This window comes from Xenopus tropicalis, chromosome 5 (assembly GCF_000004195.4).
Source record: "Xenopus tropicalis strain Nigerian chromosome 5, UCB_Xtro_10.0, whole genome shotgun sequence".
In the NCBI taxonomy this organism is placed as follows: Eukaryota; Metazoa; Chordata; class Amphibia; order Anura; family Pipidae; genus Xenopus; species Xenopus tropicalis.
Window position 1 is genome coordinate 130,397,428 of NC_030681.2, and position 11,794 is coordinate 130,409,221.

At 41.9% G+C, this 11,794-nt stretch overlaps 1 protein-coding gene and 1 long non-coding RNA gene across 2 annotated transcripts; one reads left to right on the forward strand and one right to left on the reverse strand.

The window, feature by feature from the left end:
- Nucleotides 1-2,801: 2,801 nt before the first annotated feature.
- On the reverse strand, nucleotides 2,802-7,861 carry irak1bp1 (interleukin 1 receptor associated kinase 1 binding protein 1). Its single transcript, XM_002935079.5, has 4 exons — nucleotides 7,534-7,861; nucleotides 5,484-5,549; nucleotides 4,209-4,339; nucleotides 2,802-4,127 (listed from the first exon to the last, which is right to left on the reverse strand). Exons 1-4 carry the CDS (start codon nucleotides 7,804-7,806, stop codon nucleotides 3,893-3,895), a joined length of 705 nt encoding a protein of 234 aa, XP_002935125.1. The 5' UTR covers nucleotides 7,807-7,861; the 3' UTR covers nucleotides 2,802-3,892.
- A 1,228-nt stretch (nucleotides 7,862-9,089) lies between these two features.
- Nucleotides 9,090-11,783, forward strand: LOC116411081. Its single transcript, XR_004222825.1, has 5 exons — nucleotides 9,090-9,992; nucleotides 10,100-10,159; nucleotides 11,293-11,340; nucleotides 11,440-11,505; nucleotides 11,734-11,783. It is a non-coding gene; the product is annotated as an uncharacterized LOC116411081 (long non-coding RNA).
- The last annotated feature ends 11 nt before the right edge of the window (nucleotides 11,784-11,794 follow it).

Consider the following 11,794-nt stretch of genomic DNA (forward strand, 5'->3'; position numbering starts at 1 on the left):
GGCTACAAAACCATTAGCAAGAAGCTGGGAGAGAAGGTGACAACTGTTGGTGCGATTGTTCGAAAATGGAAGGAGCACAAAATGACCATCAATCGACCTCGCTCTGGGGCTCCACGCAAGATCTCACCTCGTGGGGTGTCAATGATTCTGAGAAAGGTGAAAAAGCATCCTAGAACTACACGGGAGGAGTTAGTTAATGACCTCAAATTAGCAGGGACCACAGTCACCAAGAAAACCATTGGAAACACATTACACCGCAATGGATTAAAATCCTGCAGGGCTCGCAAGGTCCCCCTGCTCAAGAAGGCACATGTGCAGGCCCATCTGAAGTTTGCCAATGAACACCTGAATGATTCTGTGAGTGACTGGGAGAAGGTGCTGTGGTCTGATGAGACCAAAATAGAGCTCTTTGGCATTAACTCAACTCGCTGTGTTTGGAGGAAGAAAAATGCTGCCTATGACCCCCAAAACACCATCCCCACCGTCAAGCATGGGGGTGGAAACATTTTGCTTTGGGGGTGTTTTTCTGCTAAGGGCACAGGACAACTTATTCGCATTAACGGGAAAATGGACGGAGCCATGTATCGTGAAATCCTGAACGACAACCTCCTTCCCTCTGCCAGGAAACTGAAAATGGGTCGTGGATGGGTGTTCCAGCACGACAATGACCCAAAACATACAGCAAAGGCAACAAAGGAGTGGCTCAAGATGAAGCATATTAAAGGAGAAGGAAAGGCTAAGTCACTTGGGGGTGCCAAAATGTTAGGCACCCCCAAGTGACTTAGAGCGCCTACCTCGTACCCCAGGCTGGTGCCCCTGTACGGAGGGAACAGCACCAGCCCGGGGCACCTGTAGACACCGCTTCCTCCTTCCTTTGCGCGCTGCCGGCGAAATCCGCCGGCCGGCGCATGCGCAGTAGAGTGAAAAGCCGACTTTAATGTTTAAGTTCGGCTTTTCACTCTACTGCGCATGCGCGCGCAAGCGAGGAGGAAGGAGGAAGCGCCGGCAGCTACCCCGGGCTGGTGCTGTTCCCTCCGTACAGGGGCACCAGCCCGGCGTACAAGGTAGGCGTTCTAAGTCACTTGGGGGTGCCTAACATTTTGGCACCCCCAAGTGACTTAGCCTTTCCTTCTCCTTTAAGGTCATGGAGTGGCCTATTCAGTCTCCGGACCTTAATCCAATAGAAAACCTATGGAGGGAGCTCAAGCTCAGAGTTGCACAGAGACAGCCTCGAAACCTTAGGGATTTAGAGATGATCTGCAAAGAGGAGTGGACCAACATTCCTCCTAAAATGTGCGCAAACTTGCTCATCAATTACAAGAAACGTTTGACCTCTGTGCTTGCAAACAAGGGTTTTTCCACTAAGTATTAAGTCTTTTTTTGTTAGAGGGTTCAAAAACTTATTTCACTCAATGAAATGCAAATCAGTTGCTATCTTTTATTTAAAGTTATTTTTTCGATTTTCCTTTTGATGTGCTATCTGCCACTGTTAAAATAAACCTACCATTGAAATGATACTGTTCTGAGACTTTTCATTTCTTTGTCATTGGACAAACTTACAAAATCAGTGAGGGGTCAAATAATTATTTCCTCCACTGTATAAAGTTACAAATCTGGACAATGTTCATAAGCAATGTTCTTGGCATTATTTATCTGGCGATGACCCATTTCAAGCGTTATTTTAAGCCGTGCACAATATATTTTGGCGCGTGCGATATTAGTGCACGATATTACGCATGTAACAATTACTTTCAGAGAACTACTGTTGTGAAAATGGCCATTTCCCTGAAAACTGGAGGCTGCATCACTCTAGGGCCAACACAGACTTGAATAAATAACACTGCAAAGTCCATATTGTGTTGCCAAAAGCTCACGAACCGCAATGATCTTTAAGTACCGCCTACCACAAGTAGGTGTTAATATTTGCACAGATTAGTGATATTTTGCACGTTTAACGCTTTATATGTGTTTGTGAATCACGCGTTAGTACTATTTCTATTCGCTAATTAACACAATGTGATAAAAATAATGCTTTTTTTTGTGCATGCGATATGCATATTAACGCATGCAAAATGACTTTGATGAATCGGTAGTTAATTATTGTGCACTTTTTAACGCAAAAAAAGTAGGCGATAAGCGGTATTGACCTTTAGTGAATTGGCCCCAATGTGTATTAGACAAAGACGCTTTATTAGAGAGCCAATATCCAAGAGGATTCATGGTCATATAAGCCCTTGAAACTCCAATTTTGCCATACAGCATGGAGCCTAAAAGTACATTTTGTTAGAAAACTATTCCTTGTGTTCTATCTGCAATAATATAAGGGGAAATATAGAAGGGGGAAATAATTTGCCACATTGTCTGCCTCCCCCCCATATCTGTTATTTTATAACACTGGGTTACTTGTGCATAAGTTTATTCGTGAAATATTGGAAATAAGCTGCATCACTAGAGGCTGTGATTGTCACTTTTCAGCCAATCACAGTGCAGCTTACTTCTAATGGTTGAGGTGTCTATGTCATTCTGGGTTCCACTCACTCTGCTAAAGAAGAACCTTAGCAGCTGTCAGCCTGGGTGCCAGCTCCATGAGGGGTGTGCTTAGAAATGGGTATTGGAATAATGAAAACTGGTTATGCGAGAGAGTTATGTTCAGACTTATTGTGCAGGGTGTTGACTTTAGTTGACGGTAACAGAGTAATTGTGTCAAGTGCCCCAAAGCGTGTCTTTAAACAAAACATATCTACGGGGGGTGATATTCCAAATCATGTGAAAGGATTTAATAAACTCATCATAATCTGTAGTAATTCTTTGACACATGGATGTGCATATTTATTAGATTGCTACACGATATATATTTATACAGTAGAAAAAGAAGCAGCACTCAGATAATTGCAAAAACGTGTCTTAAAAAAGAATCACATCACATATGCGACGTTTCAGGCAAAGCATATGCCCTTTATCAAGCCTGTGTATGTACCGTATATACTCGAGTATAAGCCGAGGTACCTAATTTTACATAAGAAAACTGGAAAAACTTATTAACTCGACTATAAGCCTAGGGTGGGAAATGCAGCAGCTACTGCTAAGTTTCAATAATCAAAATAAATACCAATAAAATTAAATTAAATGAGGCATCAGTGGGGTATATGTTTTTAAACATTTCAAAGAAAAACAGTAAACTAGCTCTGTAAGTGGAGAAAAGGGTCAACAAAAACAATATGGTATCAACAATGATACCTTAAGAGTACTACCCCCTTAGCCCAATCAGCAACCAAGCTAGAACACAAAGAGGTAAAATCCTTTAAAACTATATATAGTTTATATAGAATATAAAGTGCAAATGTCTAGTGCAGAATGGGACAGGTGAGAATTTAGGAGCAGGCCAGGGAACTGGAGGGTCTGGTTGCGGGCAGCCTAATTTGCACACAAAGGAGAGAGGGTGCTAGTTTGGAGGGACCCATGGCACCCGACTCGAGTATAAGCCGAGGATGACTTTTTCAGCACATTTTGGGTGCTGAAAAACTAGGCTTATACTCGAGTATATACAGTATATTATATATATATATATATATATATATATATATATATATATATATATTGTAGCGCTCACACTATTGACACGCCTGATTAATATGTCACAGGACCCTGTACCTTCTGCATTTCCCACCCTAGGCTTATACTCGAGTCAATACATTTTTCCAGTTTTCTTAGGTAATATTAGGTACCTCGGCTTATATACGGATCTGCTTATACTCGAGTATATATGGTAATCAGTACAAAGGATTTTAAAAAATAAACCATATACTTGAATTAAAAAATATATTTTTTTTTTCCAATACATAAAAAACAAAACATTAACATTCTTTAAAGGTTTATTTTGTGCTCAGATACCTTATCTGTTCTTTTTGTGCCTCTCTTTTCCCTTAATTTCAAAGGTTGCTAAAACTTTTGAAGCTGCATATATTGTGGCAGTCTTCATTTTTATGTCTGCTTCTGTCTGATCTTCCCATTCCCTCATCTCTTCTTCTCTGATGACTAAAGCTTTCCCCAGCGAGTGGCCAACCAAACGACACACCTCTTGAGCTTTTCGCCGGGCATTCGTGACTGCCCCAAGACAAACTTCCCGCCTGAAATCAAAATGGTCTCATATTACAAATATTGAACAAATGTGAAATTCTCTGTCTGCATAAGCGTACTAGTAGAAATACCTCAGTTTTTCCAAGCAATCTGCTGTATGATAGAAATGTGGAGGGCTTATGTTTACCGAGTTGTCCAGTTTTTCAACAAGTAAGTTACAGCTGCTCCAAAGTTTATTAAAATCACTGAATATAACGCTTACCTAAATGGGAAAAAAAGGTCAGTTTGTTAGCATACCAAGCCACATAATTTGCTTAGAAACACTTCAGTAACTTTTCCTTGATTGGAAATATGGTTGCCTTGCTAAGCTGTAAACTAAGCAACTAGGCCTCTCTTATCTGCATTCTCTTGCCATAAACTACTTCATGTTGGCAGATAAGATGTGTCACCTTTAAGAAATCTGCACCACCTGCGGATGACAAATCTCCTCAACATAAATTAAAATTGGTGTCAGTGTAAATCATCAGCGGTAAAACTGCTGGAAAACACAGAAGATAGTTAAGTTGGCCATACATGTTACAATAACGGTCTTTCCTTCGACCACTGGTTGCAGGAAAGATCATTCATCCACTCCACTAATGTTAAGTGCTGAATTGTCAGATATGCAGGTAAAAACAATATAATTCTACCCCTATATTGATTCACCATTAACGTACAGCCTCTGTTCAGGCACCGTCAAAATTTTTCACCCTGGCCATTCGATGAGACAACAGATATCCAAGGCTTTTGCCAATATCAGTTGCCTCGACAACCCGCCATACCTGCATCAAATACCATACAAAACCTCATTTTGTATAATATAGGTGCGTGTATGGGCACCTTTACTGCTGATTCACAACGACACCAACGCTAAGGTATTTTCAGATTTGTTGCGTGTTGGTGCCACAGATTTCTTGGAGGCTGTTTAGCTCAAGATATAACAAATAACAGATTTTTTTGTGGATAAAACAGCCAAATAAGTATGTTCAACACAACCCCTGTTTACTAAAATCATATTGAACGAGTGGAGTATACTGTCCCTTTAAGACACACGGTATATTTAGTTAGTTGAGAAGTGCTGTATCAGCCACTGGCGCCTACAATTCACTTGAACAGAAAGACAGCAATGGTACTGGCAATTTTTAGCCTCAAAGTGTTCATAATAATTATTCAAGCATTTTGGGGCTATAACAACACCCATACAATTGCTATGACACCTATAGAAATGATGATTACCTTATGTCATAAGACAAAAATGTATGCATAATTTGTAATCCATGTAAATAGTAAAACATTGGAAGGGGAGGAATTCTATTGCTAAACACTGGGTATGAAGCTTTATTGACTGAAAGGTAGAGTTTTCGTACCGTTGCTTCCATCTGGTATGCGTTTGATATTCTGTAAAATTCCTTGGATACTGTTATATTTTCTTCCTGGTTTAAAAAGACAATAATACTTGTTAACATGCACATTATTTACACCATATAAAAGCAATGATTTATAATGGTGCTCTAAACTATGTGAGCAGAATAATTAAATATCTTTACCCACAATTAGGGTCGCCACATTGGTATTTTACTGCCCTCGCTAGTAATAATGATGCTTCATTGCAGAAGTATAGGAAGGACTTCATTTTTTTAACAGAAAAGGTGAAGACCCTATTAACAATCCATTCTATCACTGTATATTCTGTGTATGGATTAACTTGGCCAAAGATCTAGGATCTCATATATAAAATGCTCAGGAGCTGAGGCTTTCCAATTAATACCCACTGGAACACTTACTGATAAGCAGGTTCAGTATATTCTAATACAGTGATCCCCAACCAGTGGCTCAGGGGAAACATGTTGCTCACCAACCCCTTTGATGTTGCTCCCAGTGGCCTCAAAGTAGGTGCCCATTTTTAAATCTCTGGCTTGAAGGCAAGTTTTGGATGTACAGAGACACAGTTTTACTCCAAGCAGAGCCTCCCACAAACCAACAGCCCACACGGGGCAACCAAAAAGCCAATCACAGCCCTTATTTGGCATCCCCCAAAGAACTTTTTCATGTTTGTGTTGGGGATCCCTGTTCTAATATAGAACATGCCTAAAGGTGGCCATACACGAGCCGATTGTAGCTGCCAATATCGGCCCCTTAGACTTATTCGGCAGCTTATCGTCCTGTGTAGGGGCACTAACAACGGGCCTGCCCGACCGACATCTGGCCTGAAATCAGGCAGGTTAAGAAATTTAGTTGGATCGGGGACCGCATTGGCTTGTTGATGCTGTGAGGACAGGTTTAAGTATAGGTGTTTAAGCTTCAGGCCTACTAGTAAATTTAAGGCCTAAAACTAGCACAAATTACAGCAAAAGTTTATACATTTAAAATAAGTTGTTTTGTACACTTTATGTAAGTTGTTTACAGATAAGAAATGATTAACTGCTACATGCTGAATCATATATCGTCACCCCATGCTATCAATGGGCCCCAGATGTCACATGTTGTCATGGAAAGTCCAGAAACTTCTAGTATCACGCGTGGTCAAACGTGAGGAGAAGGTTCCCTAATGATGGACAGATAACAGGGGAATATTGGACTCTGATTGGACAATATTTGGGGGCAGTGGGGGCTTTTGGAAATCCCCCACTGAAGGGTATAAAAAGGCATGATAGAGTGTAAACAACTTGGAGGTTTTATGCACAATATTCCATTGTACATTGTCTCCCCATCGATGTAAAAGATTAAATCTCTTCTGATATCTGAAGAACGAAGTCTAGGTGGTGTTCTTGCATTGTTACCTAATTTGTGGGCCTTACAATGCAGTCCCCAAACTGACTGCGCCTATTCTGGCGTTCTAATTCCCTGGGGCCAAACGACCGAATTAGCCTAAATTATCCCGATGTCGCCCACCTGTAGGCACCTTGGCGACCTCGCCAAGCAAGCGGATCTTAAGGTGTATGGCCACCTTTGGCCAAACTTTACAGGGCCTAAAGCAGAGCTATCCTGGGTGCTGGGGGAGGGGTGCCCCCAATTTTATTTTCTGACCATCGGAAGTCACGTATGTCATGCACGCTCCCGGAAGTGACATTACACGCGTGCAAAATAGCCGCTGAAGCCAACAAATTCTACCTGTGAATGCGTAAATGCATCAAATGACATCATGGAACGCTTAATGCAGAATTCACAGGACTTAGGGTTTTGCTTCTGCTGCTGGGGGATGGGGGAGAGTCACATAAAAGTGTGCAACCCTGGGAACAAATGGATGGGGCTGGGGGCTCTGCTAATGTGAGTTTGCTGTGGGCCCCAGTAAGTTGTAGCCCAGACTATTTGCGTCTCCGCAGAAGCAGCAAGTCTCAGCAAGCTTGGCTCCCAGCAGATCAGTAGCAGCCCTTAGCCATTCCCCACATACACCATAAGGGGAAGAGCTTGCCATACCGTGACTCCCCCCTGCCGCAGGCTCTGTACAATGTAATCCAGGCGCCTCTGAACGCTGCCCTTGGCCTCGGCCGCTGCGGCTTTGCTGCTGGAGAGTGCGATAGTGACTCGGGCCCTGTCAGGAGAGGCGCTCAGCTCCGCGGTCCCGCTCACTCGCACCTCCCGCCCTCCCTGCATTAATATACCGGCTTCTAACTCGCCCGTGTGTGCGGCCGCCGAGTCCGCAGGCTGTAGGGAAGCAAACACACGGGACGCTTGCACCGGCGCAGCCATGATGGTTACTATGGCAACTGACGCCTCTAATACGCGCGCCCTTCGCCTGAACGTGCGCGCTCCCGACAGACTTCTGCTGGCGCGCAAATAGCCAATAGCGTGTTAGTGACGGGGACGCCCGCTGCCTGTGCGCCTCTCTCTCTCCTATCAGCCGGCTGGGCTATAGCTATTACTAGCCGGCCATGTAGCTGGTGTTTATGTGTTTGTGGAGTCACTATCTCCTTCTCATGCTTTAGGCTAGTCACTACCTGTTTCTGTGGAATAATTTATATGCATAGCAATACCTGTTGGGCAATAATAATGTATATACATAGCAATACCTCTTGGGCAATAATAATGTATATACATAGCAATACCTGTTGGGCAATAATAATGTATATACATAGCAATACCTGTTGGGCAATAATAATGTATATACATAGCAATACCTGTTGGGCAATAATAATGTATATACATAGCAATACCTCTTGGGCAATAATAATGTATATACATAGCAATACCTGTTGGGCAATAATAATGTATATACATAGCAATACCTCTTGGGCAATAATAATGTATATACATAGCAATAGCTGTTGGGCAATTGCTGATGTTGTGCGTTTATAAATAAGTGCCCTAGTGCCAGACCCTGACTGGGATTTACAATAGGCACTGATATTTCAAGTATAGAGAGGACCACCCCTCACCACAGGCCTAATCAAAAGTGGTGAGAGGTGGTCCTCTTTATACTTGAAATATCAGTGCCTGTTGTACTTTTACAGCAGACAGAATTGACAGATTGCCAGTCTGGGCCTGTGGGGCACTACTTTGCTAGATGCAAGGTTGTTCTGCTGTGAAAATGGACCTCAATATTTGTGCTATGGGTATAGGGGTCAGTGGCGTAACCATATGCATCAGATGCCGTAACTGGGAGAGTCTGGACCGCTGGTCTGCTGTACCTTAAGTTGGCCATGCAAGGCCGTTTGTAGCTGCCGATATCAGTCCCTTAGACCGATTTGGCAGCTTATCGGCCCGTGTAGGGGTACAAACGACGAGCCTGCCCGACTGTTATTTGGCCTGGAATTGGTCAGATATCGATCGAGCAGGTTAAAAAATTTAGTCGGATTGGGGACCGCATCGGCTTGTTGATGTGGTCCCTGAACCCACTGCGCCTATTCCGGTGCTCTAATTCGATCATTTGGCCCCAGGGCCAAACAACCGAATTAGCCTAAATTCACCCAATATCGCTCACCCGTAGGTGGGGATATTGGGAAAAGATCCGCTCTAAACGTGTATGGCCACCTTTAGCCACCCCCCTCCACAGCCCCTTTCTTACCTTAGATATAGCAGAGGGGTTGGGACTGGGGAGGAAGGACTAGTTGTGCTGGGCCCTCGCCAAAGATTTTCCAAAACCCTTTTTCAGCCAGATATTGATTTGGCTAATCTAAAGGAGGCCCCCATACATGGTCCAATGAACTGCCAAGTGTGTATAACCACCTTACCAGACCTGGAGGAGAACTGAATTTTAAACACTGTCAGAGTCAGAAAGGGTTAAACAAGTGTACAAATAACTAAAATTGTATCATGTAAATAGAGCACTTGAGAGGCATGTTGTGTAAACATGTTGTGTAAGGCACATTAAATAAACAGGAACAGAAAGAAAGTTATATTGCCTTTCTTTGATTTACCAGCCATTCCATATTGTTGTTTTAACATGTAGAAATAAGGCATGAATTAAGGGTTGATGCATAGTGTCTGTTAGGCTAAGCGCTGAAGACCTATCTAACTAATGTATATTGGAGAACTACATTTTTTATTTCATTATACAAAAAAGTGTGTACTTTTTGTGCAAATTCCCTTTAACACAGGAGGAAGAAGGTCCTTGCCTCACAGAGCTCTTCTAACTGTATCTTTTACTGTTTTTCTGCTCTGTGCTTCTTCCTTGATAAACAGTTCCTTCCTAATGAATAATTTACCCAGTTAATAAAATGGCTAAAATGCCATACATGGGATATGTGCCAAATTCAAGGAGCAACTCTCCCAGTCTTCAAAATTGGTTTCCATGCTGAAAGTAGTAATAGGTTAAGTGATGGTGTGACAGTTGTTATCTGGGAATGTATATTGAACAGTATTTGGGCATTGTGTATTTCTAGGCCTCAAAGATGAAGAAAAGGAAGGTGATACGGAACAAAATAAAACAACTACTGGTAAGAGTTTCCTTATTTCTCATTATATATGGAGCTGCCTAAAGTACTTCAGTGGTAGGATGGAATGATTGCCATTATGGTCTGTGATTATGTAATATTTTTTCCAGATAATGTGGAGAATGGACAGACTCAACCAGCTTATGAAAATGTATCTTTTTGGAACAAAGGTATGATATTAAACTAGTCATAAACCCAAATATACATATTGCACTATGAAAACATATGTCATTCTAAGGAATATACCAGTAATTATTCATTTTCGATTACTGAAATTCAAAGCAAAACATGGGGGAATTTAAAAAGACCCAATACAGAAGAGCAAGAGCACTAAAGGGTCAACAGTGCACCTTTTAGTAGTTATTCTGCTCGGGATCTGGCTGTTCTCTGCAACTTGCTCCAGGTGAAGAAAAAGTATGACCCTCTCCTCCTGTGGGCCCATGAGTTTGTAGAGTTTGTACCCCTTTTAATAAAAGACAATATCTCGCTGGCCCTTTAGTTTCCCTTCATTTAGTTTCTTCAGAGTTCTGAACAACTAAGGGGCCTTAATATAGAACTGGTCACCTAAGTTTGATCCTAACTCTTATGTGTGGGAGCTACTTCCTAAGCAGATATTTAAGGATGTTTGTATTTGCAAGAGCTCCACGTGGTCCTGATTGTTTACCATAATTGCTAGTGACTAATGCCCGATTGGTGGTCCTCTATCACTGTCCAAATGGAGCCTGTTGAGGCACAGTAAAGGTAACGCTAATGGAGTGAGACCAGGAGTTGCACACTTACTTAGCCTGTCCAGGGTGCCTACACAATCTGTATACAGCTCAAATGCACACACACGTTCATGTCTCATTAAAGCCAACACATTAAAGTTTGCTTTCCTGAAATTTGTTGAACTTTTTTTGAGTCTTGGTTGACCCAATGAACATTTGCTTTTTGCAATGAACATTATATGAGATAATATTATGATCACTTTTACCCAGATGCCCTAGTACTTGTAATTTGTTAGTGATCACTAGATCCTATCTTATCAGTGTCTGGGTAATTTAAATCCCCACCATTAATAAGACTTGCCCCAGCCTTGCAACTTTCTTTATTTGCACAGGAGCTAATGAAGTGCTATATTTTTCCAAGCTTGAGAAAAGCGTCAGTACTCATGGGGAGTGGTGGGGTGAGGCTGGGGTGGTTGGCCCTTTGCTCTGGTTTCCCGGTGGGCTCTGCCTCCCCCAGTCCGACATAGGAGCTCTTCAAAAGTATTTCTCAGGTGTATACTGATTCATTAACAGTTTATGATGTCATGTTTTTCCAGGTTTCCAATATTCAGAAGAGGAAACCAATCAAAAAACAAATAAATCAGGTGAGAGATCATCCATGAGCAATTTTGCATTAAGTCTGTGCAACATGATTATTCGGCATAAGCATGATAATAATAAAGTGATACCAATCTCTTGTGCAGGCCACATGGAGAACATGAATATCAATTCAAAGGCAAAGCACAGCAACTTGTCTTTTAGTAACAGAGGTATGAAAGTTCTTCATATTCTATGAAATTCACTCATTGGTTTATCCAGGAAACTAATACTATTATGGGGGTCTGGGAAACTGTAGCTCTACTGGAGGCCACAGCATCCTGGTTCTACTATGTTCAAAACAAGCAATGTTTAATCATGTGCCTTTGGGTAAATTGATGTAGTTTTAGTTTTTTCAGGTCTTTATATTTAACAGAATATGTGGCATAATATATTTTCAGGCTTTAAAGAAGAGGATAAAAGGCAGGAAATAAATAAAACAAGTGCTGGTAAGACATTGCC

What these genes read in the sequence shown, in the direction of transcription:
- irak1bp1 (XM_002935079.5), bottom strand. Translation starts at nt 7,806, where the DNA reads ATGGCTGCGCCGGTGCAAGCGTCCCGTGTGTTTGCTTCCCTACAGCCT. An exon ending in CATACCAGATGGAAGCAACG is followed by an intron (nt 4,340 to 5,483) that starts GTACGAAAACTC and finishes TTTCCCATTTAG; the next exon opens with GTAAGCGTTATATTCAGTGA. An exon ending in GATTGCTTGGAAAAACTGAG is followed by an intron (nt 4,128 to 4,208) that starts GTATTTCTACTA and finishes TTTTGATTTCAG; the next exon opens with GCGGGAAGTTTGTCTTGGGG.